The sequence below is a fragment of the Aquarana catesbeiana genome, linkage group LG02, assembly GCF_042186555.1.
Source record: "Aquarana catesbeiana isolate 2022-GZ linkage group LG02, ASM4218655v1, whole genome shotgun sequence".
In the NCBI taxonomy this organism is placed as follows: Eukaryota; Metazoa; Chordata; class Amphibia; order Anura; family Ranidae; genus Aquarana; species Aquarana catesbeiana.
This window is the reverse complement of record NC_133325.1, coordinates 577,178,927-577,193,305: the sequence shown is the minus strand read 5'-3', so window position 1 is coordinate 577,193,305 and position 14,379 is coordinate 577,178,927. Positions and strand designations below refer to the sequence as shown.

At 39.9% G+C, this 14,379-nt stretch overlaps 1 protein-coding gene across 1 annotated transcript; it reads right to left on the bottom strand.

Annotated features, from left to right (window-relative positions):
- Positions 1-690: 690 nt before the first annotated feature.
- On the bottom strand, positions 691-11,356 carry LOC141128700 (uncharacterized). Its single transcript, XM_073616136.1, has 4 exons — positions 11,243-11,356; positions 9,250-9,318; positions 4,661-5,371; positions 691-2,009 (listed from the first exon to the last, which is right to left on the bottom strand). The coding sequence occupies exons 2-4, from the start codon at positions 9,308-9,310 to the stop codon at positions 1,129-1,131; spliced, it is 1,653 nt and encodes a 550-aa protein (XP_073472237.1). The 5' UTR covers positions 9,311-9,318; positions 11,243-11,356; the 3' UTR covers positions 691-1,128.
- Between the last annotated feature and the right edge of the window lie 3,023 nt (positions 11,357-14,379).

Below are 14,379 nucleotides of genomic sequence, written 5' to 3'. Positions count from 1 at the left end.
AATGTGTCTTTACTACCACCACCTCGCCTGTAGGCCCACCTTTCACCTAATGCCTGCACCCCCCTCAAAACTGAACCTGCACACACAGGTGCTTACAATCACAGCTGCACACCCCCTTCACCACTGTACCTGTGCACCCCTCACATACTAAGCCTGTGCACAATTGACCCCCTGCTTTTACTCCATGCCTATCCACTGTTACCCTGTCTGCTGGAGGCACAGACCATTTTACATTTTTTGCATTCTGGATGTTTATTTTCCAGTAAAAAGTGTATAAAGCCACCATTTTTTTTTTTATTTTGGATAGAGTAAGGGAAGATTATCAACACTGCTTTTTTTTTTCGCTGTCTGTGTCCCCACTGAGAGGATTCATCATCTCTATTTGTCTTAGTAACCATTGTCAATTCATTGTCAGAATCCAAAATGTTCAGTTGTCAGCAGAATAGAAATACATCTTCCAATAGGAACGCCTGTTGCAGACACAAATCTCTAAGCAGGGAATTTTCTTTCACTTCTTAATTTGTCTAGGTGACGGGAAGTGAAGCAAAATCTCCCTAAAAGGACACAGACACAAAAAAAAAAAACTCATGGGCGTTTTTTTTTTAACCATTCCCTACTCTATCCAAAATGAAAATGTTTTTGCTTTAGATATTCCATTTCCACAAAAAACCATGTACCAGATCATAACACTGTTTTTCAGTATCATTGCTTTTTTATTACACGTGATTATATACATTCTTAACAAAGGAGGTTGAATAGTTCCTATGATAATAATAAAGTTTATATAATATATTTCACATTGCAACCAAATATTGATCCTCATCAATCCCATAGAATGATTCCTTTACAAATTGACTACAAACTGTTGCATGATCCTTCTAACAAGCTCAATACAACCTTCTGATTAATAAATAAAGATTATCGTTTGAAACAGCATATCAAACATGTCTATGATCACTGATATGGAAACTAGATTTGCATTAGGTGTTATGTAGATTAGGCACCTGTGTAATAATTATGGTTGCTGTGGCAAACATATAATCATAGGTGAAGTTTGATAATGCTGGCCTCTCCTGTTTCCCATTAATATTTCTTAAATATAGATATAAACAGTGAAGGAGCCGATGTTCAGATCAGACGTTGGGCTACAATGACCTCCTTTGTTGTAATGGTGGTTGTTGTAGTGGTTTGGGTAAGATTACCCTCATTGATGGTAATTGTCTCAGTAACAGTCTTGGTTTGTGGTGGTGTACTTGAATAAAGTTTAGGTTGGAATGGTTGCTGATTAGGAACAACTGTTGCATTGTTTGAAATCTGGGGAGCAAGATTGTTAGTAAATGCAACAGGGTTATCCACCACAGTGGTAATCTTGGTATAAAATGGTGTGACTGAGTTGTTACTATTGATGTTAATAGTGGAGTTGCTAATGGTCTTTACTTCAGTGTAAACTGAATTAGTTTCATTAACCTCTAAGTATGACACATCTGTACCATTCACTGTATCAACAGTGGAAGTGACACTTATTACAATAGTGCTTATTATTGTGGTCATGGTGATATTTATCGTAGGCTGAGTGGTAGTTGGCAATAGAGTTGTTGGAGTAGTTGTTGGGGGTGTGGTGGTGCTAGCTGTTGTAGTAGCAGGTTGAGTGGTAGTTGGAGTTGTTGTTGGGGTTGTGGTGGTAGTTGGAGTTGTTGTTGGAGTTGTGGTGGTAGTTGGAGTTGTTGTTGGAGTTGTGGTTGGGGTGGTAGTGGTTGGGGTTGTGGTGGTAGTTGGAGTTGTTGTTGGAGTTGTGGTTGGGGTGGTAGTTGTTGGGGTTGTGGTGGTAGTGGTTGGGGTTGTGGTGGTAGTGGTTGGGGTGGTGGTAGTGGTTGGGGTTGTGGTGGTAGTTGTTGGGGTTGTAGTGGTTGGGGTTGTGGTTGGGGTTGTAGTTGGGGTGGTAGTAGTAGTTGGAGTTGTTGTAGTAGTTGTGGTTGGAGGCAGGGTTGGAACAACAAATGCTGAGGGATCTGAAATAAAATATAAAACTGTGTTACTGAATAGTCTTTTCAAAGTTACAATAACATATATTAGAAAAGAACAGAAATGTCATAGAGTTCGCTATAATTCTGAATAAAATGCAATGTGAAAAGCTCTGCCCTGAAATACTGATAAGCACATAGGGAACTAGAGATGTATTATATTTATTGCATTTACAGCTCTCTAATGTTTCTTTAAACCACTTGCTATCAGTAACAATATCCCTACATAATAAACCACGTAAAGCAGAGCTATGCCCACTGATTAAACTGTTTCCTAAAAGAAAGCTCAAAATATTTAAAAAAATGCTAAATCCTTAACCCCTTCCAGTCAAGCGTACACATATTTCTGGCCTCATGGAAGTAGGTCTTTTTCTGTGGGGCCACATATGTGTATATGTGTGTCTGTGCTGACTGTTGAGCATGCACTGCACAGCACGCTCCTAGCACAGAGACATTTTAGTTAGTGACAGCTCGTACTAATGATAGGATATGGTGGTCTGTCATCACATGTTTACTGTGATAGCCTGTAATTGGTTATCAGAGTGACCAGTCACTCTATAGCCCGCTCCTGCTTTACTCCCCCTCTTGAATGGAGAAAAAGTTACATTGTATTCTTTTTCTCCTTACCAGAGGAGAAGATCGAAAAAGAAATATGTAAAATAATGGATTAAAATAAATAAAGATAAAATAGCTAGATCAGGGCTTGGTCTAGTTCAGTGTCAGGGTTAGGGTCAAGGTTAGGGTCAAGAGTCAAAGGTCATGGCCAGAGTTATTGGTCAGGGTCAGTGTGTTTTAGCTAGGATTAAAATAAGGGAAATGCGCACTTTTGTTTCGGTGTCTACTACAGGTACAAACAACAAATAACACACACATATGTGGTATTTATGCATTTGTCAAGAGCAGGGGAAATTATTTTGGGTTGTTCCTTGGTCGTAGGCTATAAAAGCAAAAAATACTGCTAAATTTAAAAAATGTATATATTTTTTTAGTCTTGGGCCAGTTTTCCTTTGAAAAAAATTCAGGAGCTATCCATTACCATTGAGCATCGAATGAAAGCCTAATCAGTCCTGAAAAAAACAAGGCATAATTCAACTGGATACACCAAATAGTTGTGATCATAATGACCATTTTACTAACACATGCTAAGTTGCAATTTTTTTTTTTGTAGAAGCACGTGATTAGAGCCAAAGACTCTAATTGGCTTTAAAAAAGGGTGGTCTTGGGGCGCACCCAGTTGTGTGACACTAGCGAATTAATATTCACTATTGTCTATCTGATTATCGTCCCGGCCAATCAGGAAGCGGGTGGGACCCGATTAGCTGAGAGGAGAAGTGATCATATCGATGCCGAGGGAAGGAAGAGGGAAGCCGCCAAGGATGAAGCTGCCATGAAGCCTGAGACGCAGAGGAGGAGGAGATGCAGGAAGGAGCCGAAGCTGCCCGCGACCTATATGGGGTAATTGCGGGGCCGATCGACCTGGGGGGCGGCAAACAAGGCATTTACACTGCACTTACACCACCGCCCCTAAAATATACAGCACCAGCCGCCACTGCTTCTTACAGTTAGCATGGCACAACACTGGGGACTTGAAGACCAGCGAAGAACCAGCTCAGATGAGGGACAGCGCTGGATCCCTGGACAGGTAAGTGTCTTTTTATAAAAAGTCAGCAGCTAAAGTATTTGTAGCTGGTGACTTAATTTTTTGGGGGGGGCGAAGGGGGCTATACCGTGGTATAGGTGACCCAGGTGGAGATCACAGAAGCCGGCAGGCAAATGCAACAAGCCTTATAGATCTCTATAATCTGAGATCCAACAGATTCGTCCTAACTGCACCCTGTTTGGAAGCCCCCGTGGCTTGCCATAAGGTTATCTGGGGAACACCTGGAGATTATTGGCGAGGACATCTTCTGGATCCATACATTTCTACTGAGCCTGTTTTGACCCCCCTGAATAAGGGTGGTCGCAGGCTGTCCGGTAAGCCTCCAACTTTATATCCTTCGGTGGTGGGCAACAGCTGCGGTGGAATATTGAATCAGAATCTGTGTTGGAGTGTCACTACGTTTTGGACAATTTTTTTTGGGACTGTCCTAATTTATTTATATATTTATTTCAATTTCCCTTTTTTGTGATCACTAATTACAAGGATCAATTGACACTATTAGTGAATAGAGTTTTTTCATCATACATTGATGTCATTTTTTGTTGTCACATTGGTTTATATAACTCACTTAAAGTTCACCACTTTTACTTATACTTTCATATCACTTTTCGTTTTTAAATATATGCAGGTTTATTTGATTAATTTTCAGTGTTACAACACACGTGTTTATAATATTCACTTTATTCACCACCTATGTGTCTTGTCTATTTCGCATACACCCATATATGCGTATTTTTATTAGTCCAGCGCTACACTGTTTATATATTGTTTGGTTTGTGTGCCCTTGTATTGGGGTTATTGTGTTTTAGCTGCAGGACTCACTTCACGTTTTTTTCAATTGTTCTTAATTTTTTGAACACTGAGCGCAATTTCTTTCCCTTCCCTATACCGTACATACCCCTTACAAGCTAATTAATGCATTTTTTTATATTCTTATCATACCTTTGTTAACAGCTAATGCAAAGATTTTCTTACTTACCTGTACAATAAACTTCATATTTCAAACTTCCAGAGAACTTATAGACGTAGTACCCTCCAGAGCAGGCTTTGACTGGGATGGTTCCTGCAGCTACACATCCGCTTACTGTGTTAGCAAGAAGGGGCATCAACACTACTCCGTCACCAATAGCTGGATGGGTGCCATTAATGCTAAATGGTTCAGCTGATCCACATTTTATAGGACCAACACAACTCTCCTTCATCCTCAAACCTACACTGCCATTGTAGCGAAACCAACCAAAGTTCCATCTATCAGTGGCAAAGGCTCCAGTGGAATTGATTGTAGACAATCTGCTGTCTCCATTCAGTAGCTGGTAGTTCAGGCATGGGTCTGCACACTGAATAGCACCTCCAATCTTCAGGCAGTCTTGGTCATAGCCACATGCAGCAGTGGGGCAGAGAGCACTTCTGGTACTGGCACATAAATACATACCGACCTTGTTTGTACAGGTGGAGGCACAGGTGTTTAGTGTTGGATCTGTACATTCATTTATATCTGTGCAAAGTTTATAACCTACTCTGTTATCCCAGGTGTAGCCTGAGGAACAGCAGGTTTCTGTAGTGCAGGAGGCTATGGCAGTGCAGTTTATTCCATTTCCAATATAGCCAGACGTACAGCTGCATGTCACATAGCCTGTGTTCTGGGTACATATGCCGGCAGTAGCATGGCAAGAAGAACATGTCAGGGCATCTGTGATGAAAACAAATAAACATAAAGTGATGATGTGCTTCTAAGGAACAAACCTTCTCTCTAAAAGAACAGGGTACTGAGTCTACCAAAAATGCACTGTCCATTGCCAATATGACATACTTGGGACATAGGTAGTCGGATACGTTTTAAGAATGCAGGATGGTATGTAAGGTATTACTATTAATACACACAGTGCTACTCGCTCAGCCAAACAAGACCATACAGGATACTGTGTAATATATGCACCCTCTGATCAGGACCTGGGTTTACATTTCCTGTCCTCCTAGGCCAACTGTCTATTGTTACCCGTTCCACCCCCAAGAAACTGGCTAGCCTTAAAGTGTCACTAAACCCACATCATAAAAAACTATCAATAAATGGTGTATTACATGCTGTTCCTACTCAGTCACTATGAGATTACTTTTCTGTATTCTCCAAAAAACCTGGTTGATCCTGCTGCTCTCTAGCCCCACCTTCCATCCATGTTCCAAATTCAGCTAGGGATTTTACAGCTGTGGTGGCAACTCTGCACATGCTCAGTTTTCAGTGAGTTTCTATGCTGTTCATTTCCTCCCTATCACATCTGAGCAGCCCATGTGACTATAGAGTCACCCATGTGGACGTATACACAGTGGTAAATGACAGCCCCCTCCCTCCTCCTCCATTCCCATTAACCAGCTAAACACAATGGGGGTGGGATATTACATGTGGATTCATCTAGGCTTCACCTCCCTCTTATTCTAAGACACAGGCAGGAGGGTCCTGACACAGCCCGTGACTGGCAGAAATCTGCCCACACCATGTTATTTCTATAAAATAATAAAGATTTAATATCAAATATATATTTGTATGTCAATTTAAAACAGTTTATTGATGTTATTTATTTTTTTTACTCTATATTCCAAAGGCTGTTTTTTGTTTAGTTTTTGAACATGTGACCAGCAGCAGAGGACTAGAAGCTCCTGGTGCTTATGTTTCCCTGCATACAGGCTGGGAAAAAGCTGGGTTGTTTATGTGACAGCTGTATATTGCTTAGGAAAAGGCTATTTTATTATAATAATTACAGTGCCATCATCCATATACAAAAAAAGAAGGGACAATGTAAATTAAATAGTGTGTTTAGTATCACTTTAAGTCTGGTACACACGGGCCGAATATTGGCATTTCAACAGAAATCGGCTGACATTCGCCCCATGTGTACAGTAGCCTGTCTGACAGGACCCGGCCAAATGTCCAGCATCTGTCAAACGAGCATGCTGGAAAAACAGTAGCCGATTGGAATCCGATCTGCACTTGCAGCCAATGGCTGTGAGCGCTGGATGGTGTGTTCTGGTGGAGGGGGGGGGTCCCCCTGTCAGAACACAGTAATTTAGCAGGGAGGTTGCTGTACTAACATCACAGTTAGTACATCAAGCTCCTCAGTTGTTTTTTTTTTTTCGTTCAGACCACTGGGTTGAGTGAAAAAAAACTGTCAGTGTCTACCGGCAATTAAACTGGCCATAAATGATTTATTTGTTTTTGTTCAGCCTACAAAAAAAAATGACCCATTGAGTATGTGGATGGGGGAATCACTCCCGCCTAGCTATTCTATTCTGATAACGGGGAGACTTCCCTGCCATCAGAATACAGTGATCAGTGCTGCCAGCTATAGGGAAAAAGTTGATTAGTAGATCGACTTCTGTACAAACAGCCTGCCTATACATGGATCGAAATCCCTGCTGAACCAGGTGAATTTCGAATTGATGTATGGCCAGCCTTCGTAAATTACATGCTTGACTACTGTATCTCCCTATCTTTAATGAATAAACACCCACTGTACATACACAGTGGTCTGACCATATCTAACAAAAAATTATATTTTTCCTTTCATATTTTCATATAATTATAACTCGCATAATTACAATTTCATTACATCAAGTGTGCCTCAAATACATTTTATTTATACATGAAATATTTTCCTTTGCTAACCTCTCCTTCTGAAAGAGCTAGTTGCCTGGAGGCCATGCCAATCCCATGCCTTTCTATACTGTCAAGTATGTAGCTTATGGTAGGATGTAAGTTTGCAGAAAAGGATTTTTAAAGTAAAGCTGACTTCATTACTTTATTTCCTGCATGCTTGTTCCGAGTGCATAGGGAGAAAAGCCAAAGAAAGCCAGGTAACACCAGCATTTTCACATGAAGGTCAGCAATAGCACCATATATATTTTATGGTTGTCAACAGAACAGAATACAAAAGATATCTTCCAATAGGAACTCCCGTTCTGGTGACATCATGAAACATGTAGGGTTATTTATTTATTATAAATATATATATATATATATATATATATATATATAGACTTTTGATTTTATATATATATATATATATATATATATATATATATATATATAAATGTAAATATATATATACATACCGTACATACACTGTAGTATATAATATAATATACAAAACCATAAAGCTATAATATTGTCTTTTTTACCTAAGGCTCCATTCAAACCTAGGAGTTTGGAATCATGGGCGGAAGCAACACGATTATGTCCGCGATTCCAAACCATGGCAAAACACGGAACATATTTGAAATGCCATTACTTATTAATGGCACCCCAATCGCGACATGATTTTGCCACGATTGTTGCATGACAAAATCCTGCAAACAAAATCGTGAGATGCGTGTCGCCCAAAAGAAGTGAAGAAGTAATGGCATCTCAAAAGCACTCAGCATTTTGCCGTGACTTGGAATCGCTGGCAGAATCACAGCAATTCCACCCACAATTCCAAACGCCTAGGTGTGAATGGAGCCTAAGTGTTTGCTGGGGAAGAACTAAAGAACTTTATCTCTAGCACAAGTTTCATTCAGGCCTGTTCACAGCGGAGTGACCTGAAATCACGGGCAACATCGCGTAATTCTGCCCGCAATTATATGTTAATGGCACCCCAAACGTGGTTTGATTTTGCAGCGATTGTCAAGCAACAAACGAGCTAAAATCACGTCAAAAATTGCAACATCAAATTCTCCTGGCTCTGTGCCAAGATTTGGTACATGAGCTTCTTTGGAGCATTTTGGAGTGGAGGGAGGCCCATTCAAATGAATGGTGCCAATCCAAAGACGTGCCACAAAAAAGCTAAAAAAAAAATGTGGTGCAGCAGCTGTCACTGCACTACGCTTAAGTGTGAATGGAGCCTTATATTTATTTTCACATTTATATTGGGATTTCTGGAGATATTCTTTATATCCAGGTATACTACTTTATTGAATTCTATGTTGGAACACTTTGGTTTGTGGCCAAACTTGGTAAAACATATTTATTTCCAACCCAACTATGTCATTATATGAACAAGAATCCAACTATCCAAAATATAGGTTATATCTCACAAATGTAATATCCCTACTTTTTTAAATAAGTTATAATGTAAGGACATGAAGTCACAAGGCTATGACTCCAATTACCCTAAATTCATAATATCCTGAGAAAATTCATCCGTTTATTTGTAATATTTATTTTGTTATCCAAACTATTATTCTTACCAACTCCAATTGGTCAAGCAAAAGAACCGTGTGCAAAGTGCAGTATTTCATAGCAACCAGTCAGAACTATTATTATAATACATTTTTCCATCCACTCTCGTCTGGTAAAAGACGATTGGCTGCTGTTAATAACTGCACATTGCAGCTCTCTGCTTACTATTAAATATTTTTTAGGGTCTAATGTCAAAGACAAATACATCCATTTCTCTGGCAGCTTTCTCAATACTACAAAATTCTTTAAACACCAAAAATTCTCCCTGTGCCTAAAGTACTACAATATGAATCTTGCACTCATAGTGCAGTGTATATTCTTAACATGATACTAAATTGTATATTTATTTTTTTACTTACTTTGAGAATTAGCTGTTCCTAAAAACAGGGCCAAGAAGGATAGCAAAGCCAAGGTCTTCATGGTGTATCCTGAAGGACAAGAAAATCAAATTGTCATCATGCTATACATTTAGAGAAAAGTCAACTGGGCTTATATGTAGCAGAGTTTTTTTCGCAACTGTAAAAAAATAACTACAGCTAACAGAGCTAATAACTATAGCTGTTCCAGGAATTGTGTTTGCAATCTAATGAGCAACTCATCTTTTGCAGTGCTTACAACTACAAAATCACTTAATTCTGTCCAGCATAACTGATAATGTTCACCTTAAAGCGGAGTTCCAGCTGCAAATTTTTTTTTTTTAAGTTATCAGATACAAACACTGCAGCTGCTGACTTTTAATAAGGGCGCTTACCTGTCCAGGGAGCCCATGATGTCAGCCCCCTGAGGCCGATCTGTTCATTGGATCGGGTGCAGGCGCCGCCATTCCAACTAAGGGAAACTGGCAGTGGAGCCTTCGAGGTAAACTGACGGTTTCCTACTGGGCATGCACGAGTCGAGTGGCGCTTCCTAAGTGGCCCCGTCATCTTCTGGGACACACAAAGAAGGCAGCAGGGGAGAAGAGGACGTGACGCACTGGGCCACGGCGAAGCTGGTACTTCATGAAAGGTAAGTAAAGAAAAAAAAAATCCAAAATCGAGTGGTGGAGGGGTTGTCATTCCTTTAAGATAAAGTTGTAAAAGTGGGTGGAACTCTACTTTAATTTAGTAAATTGTAACTGAAGAGTTTATTTGCTAAAGGAACATAAGCTGTACACTCAGCAATGTGACTGAATAAGGCTGTGTTCACCTTGAATACTGAACTATGTGTAAGGCAAATTAAAAAAAATAGTATTTTTGCTTGCACATGATTATTATTTGGAAGAGACCACAGCTTCAACTTTAGCGAGTCAAGTGAACATTTACTTTGCTAAAGAAGTTCTCAATTACTTTTATAAACCAATCCCGTAGCTTCTATATGTGTGAGTTAATTGTCATTGCAAATTATTATAGAACAGTTTATCGCTAATGGAGTGTATCTTGACACCACGTCCAGGGGCGGACTGACCATTCGGGCACTCGGGCACTGCCCGAGGGCCCCATGCCACTAAGGGGCCCCATGAGGGTTGCCAGCCTCAATAAAACCAGGGACAGTATGTAAAAATCTGTGTTTTTTTTAAAAATCCCAAGATTATAGCTGCCCTGCCTCTCCAGTACCTTTTCAGTGTGTGTATGTGTATTTTGTGTGTGTATACTGTGTGTGTATATTGTGTGTCTGTGTGTGTATACTGTATGTGTGTGTGTGTATACTGTGTGGTCCCATAATCTATTGCCTGGGGGCCCCATAATCTCCTATTGCCTGGGGGCCCCATAATCTCTTATTGCCCGGGGGCCCCATTATCTTCTTCTATTGCCTGGGGGCCCCATAACCTCCTATTGCCCGGGGGCCCCATGAGTTGTCAGTCCGCCCCTGACCACATCCCAAAAATAACAGGTTTTGTTCTCCATATATATAAAGGGGGATTTTAAAGGTGTCACACCCTTTTCATAACCAATATTAGAAAAACACAAATTTTATTTACAACTTCATTGTTACAAATTGTCATAAAGATAACAAGGAGGATTTGTACATGGCAACAAAACTAAAAAAAATCCCAATCTGATGCAGTCTTTGTAGAACATTTTTTGTTCAAGGTCAAATGCCTTTAGAAAATTGTTTGCTAAATGATGACAAGACATCCATAGCCAATAGGTAATGTTTTAACTGGTGCTGGGCATGAGTATCTAAATAAAATTTTTATATACAAACGCATGCCCACTGCCAGTGTTGCTATTATTGTTATTATCATTACAATATGTTACAACTTATATTTTTGTGACAATTCGATTCAAATATTTTTTGTCAAATATGAACAAGAATATATTACCATGCATATAAATATTACTTAATATAATGCTTCAATAGGGCGGCTCTTACCTTTTGTATCCAGTTGTAGTCAATCACCTTTGTGTGTGAGAGACTTTGTCCGGTCAGGCAGTTTGGAGTTATACCCTTCTGATTAAAACAGGCGCAGCCATTTAACAAATCGTCGAAAGGGGGCTGGTTTTACCAAACAAAAAGTAATTGTTTAAAACTGATGGCATATGCGTGAAAAAAAATATAATTTTGGAACAATACATTAATCCTATTTTGTTTGCTCTTTCACATAGTTTTCTTTGTTATCTAAGTTGACCATGACAGGTAAACTCACACCCATCTTTCAACATGGCTTTATGTCTGAATCCATGACTCTCCTAGAGTTCTCCATAGACTGAGGTCACAAGTAGCATTTACTTTTTTAGTCTTAATCATCAAAGAATGTCTTTTGTGTGTTTATTCCTGGTACAATGGAGTGCCACTCAAAAGACTGACATTTGTGGGAGTCAGTATTTTATGTATGGCCTCTTTGCCAGTAAGAATAGTTACAATAGCTAATATTATGCAGGAGGATGCTTAGAGGTATTTGTAGTACAGAACAAAAGAGCAGTTTTTATTTCATAGGTATTTTAAATTACCTGCGGGCATGGACAGCAATAAGAACTTAATGGAGGTTCTAATTCTTCCCCACTTTCTCCAAAACTTTAACTGGAATCCCAATTCAAGCTTTAGTTTTACCACCAGGTTTCACCTACAGCTAGATATGTACACAAAAGGCGTGAAATTGTGAAACAATCATATGGCACAAAATTGATTCTTTAGGTAAAATTAACTAATGTTTAGGTATTCATTAACCACTTGCTTACTGGGCACTTAAACCCCCCTCCTGTCCAGACCAATTTTCAGCTTTCAGCGCTGTCGCAATTTGAATGACAATTGCGCGGTCATACAACGCTGTACCCAAATGAAATTTTTATCATTTTTTTCCACAAATAGAGCTTTCTTTTGGTGGTATTTGATCACCTCTGGGGTTTTTATTTCTTGTTAAAAAAATTTAAAAAGACCGAATTTAAAAAAAATTTTTTTTTTGTATATTTTGCTATAAAATTTTGCAAACAGGTAATTTTTCTCCTTCATTGATGTACGCTGATGAGGCTGCACTGATGGGCACCAATAGGCTGTACCGATTGCACCGATGGGCTGCACTGATGGGCACCGATGGGCTGCACTGATGGGCACCGATAGGGCGGCACTGGTGGGCACCGATAGGGCGGCACTGGTTGGCACTGATAGGGCAGCACTGGTGTGCACTGAGAGGTGACACAGAGGTGGCACTGATGGGTGGCACTGAAGGGCATTGATAGGTGGCATTGGTGGGCACTGAGAAGTGGCACTAATAGGTGGCACTGATAGGTGGCAGTGATGGGCACTGATAGGTGGCAGTGATAGGCACTGATCGGCACTGGTAGGTTACACTGAAAGGCAGTACTGCTAGGTGGCACTGATGAGGCACTGATTGGCACCACTGGTGGGCAGTGATAAGTGGCACTTTTAGGCATTGATAGGTGGCACTCATGGGCATTGATAGGTGGCACTGGTGGGCACTGTGGGCACTGCCAGGGGGTACTGTTTGGCACAGAGGAGGCAGAGGAGGAGGCAGATGTGCCTCCTTTCTCTTCGGTACCAATGTCCCTTGAACATAAGCCGGTGATCGGCTTTTTTTTCTCCTTACGCTGTTAGCATGAGGAGGAAAAAAGAACAATTACTGAGCTTTTATTTACACAGGTGATCAGCTGTCATTGGCTGACAGCTGATCACGTGGTAAGGGGCAGGGATCGGCCCCTTATTCGGATTGGTGATCACCCAAGTCTCGATGACTTGGTGATCACAGCACGCGCCGCGCACACCCTGCAGAGGGCGCGCTGGGAGTGTGCAAAGGGGAGGACGTCCTATGAAGGCATCCCGGAAATTCAAGTTCGCGCTGTAGCCATCATTCGGCTATAGGGTGGACGTCAAGTGGTTAAAGTCAATTACATTAAAAGTTTATGTAAACCCAATTGCTTCAATCTCAAAAAAGGTTTAACGTAAACGTAATATAACAGTAATTTTTGCTATTTTTAAATCTGCAGCTTTCAATAAAATAATACTTGGTGATCCTGCCATAAAGACCCTTGTTTAGGCTCTTCCTGTTATAGGGGGACTCCCAGCCGTGCTTCTGTGTTGTCACTCTGTTGCATGACTTTGCGAGGAAGAATACAAGCGGGCATTTCAACACACATTATACGGTATTATGTACTGTTACCACCATGGGGAAACCACCCAGAGAAATGCCATGAAGCTTTCTCCGGAAGTGGCAGCAAAGGGACTGCAGGAAATAAGCAGCACTGACGTGCAACAGAGTGAAAAAAATACAAAAACAAATATCTCAGTAAAAATAGGCACTGAGGTGCAACAAAGATTGAAAAAAAATGGCAAAACTAGTATTTTCGTAAAAAATAGGCACTAAGGTGCAACATAGGAGGAAAAAAATAGCAAAAGCAAGTATGTTAGTAAAAAACTGAAAATAAAAAATGTTTATTGTGAAAAAAATGTTGCAGCAATGTAAAGTCACCCCCTTAGGGTTTACGTATTTAGGGACATGAGAAAAACATGTTAGATTGAAAAGTCACATGTGTTATAATAACGTATTAGTAAATGGGAAGTGATAACTTGGCATTTTACATATTAAAATTTTGTTATGCTGATATTCAGGGACTGTGTGTGAAATGCTTACACACCACCAATCTGGTTTTCATACATTATATAACAAGGGAAAAACTCTGTAAGCACAATGGTATAATAAAACATAAACAAAAAAATTATTGCGCAGGTATACAGACTAAATATAAAAGTGCAAGCTGCTGGCAACAACACAACAGGACCATCATGATGAACTCGAAACAATAGAAAAAAAATGAATAACAAAACACCATGAAAAATATTGATAAAATACTGTGTTATGTAATAGAACTGCAGGTCATGAGAGTAAAGATTGTTGAATTCACTAGACTTTAAAATAACTTCATTATAAGGGCCAAGCGTGTGTATTCATACCAACTGCTTAATGTATCATTTTGGAAAAAAAAGCATGTCAAGCACATTAAAGCGGGGTTCCACCCAAATTTTGAACAATATCTGTATGTATTCTCTTCCTTGCC

Excerpts from the sequence above, each read along its gene's own strand:
- LOC141128700 (XM_073616136.1), bottom strand. The coding sequence starts at position 9,310 with ATGAAGACCTTGGCTTTGCTATCCTTCTTGGCCCTGTTTTTAGGAACA. Across the intron at positions 5,372-9,249 it reads AGGAACAGCTAATTCTCAAA|ATGCCCTGACATGTTCTTCT; the intron begins GTAAGTAAAAAA and ends TTTTCATCACAG. Across the intron at positions 2,010-4,660 it reads ATATGAAGTTTATTGTACAG|ATCCCTCAGCATTTGTTGTT; the intron begins GTAAGTAAGAAA and ends ATTTTATTTCAG.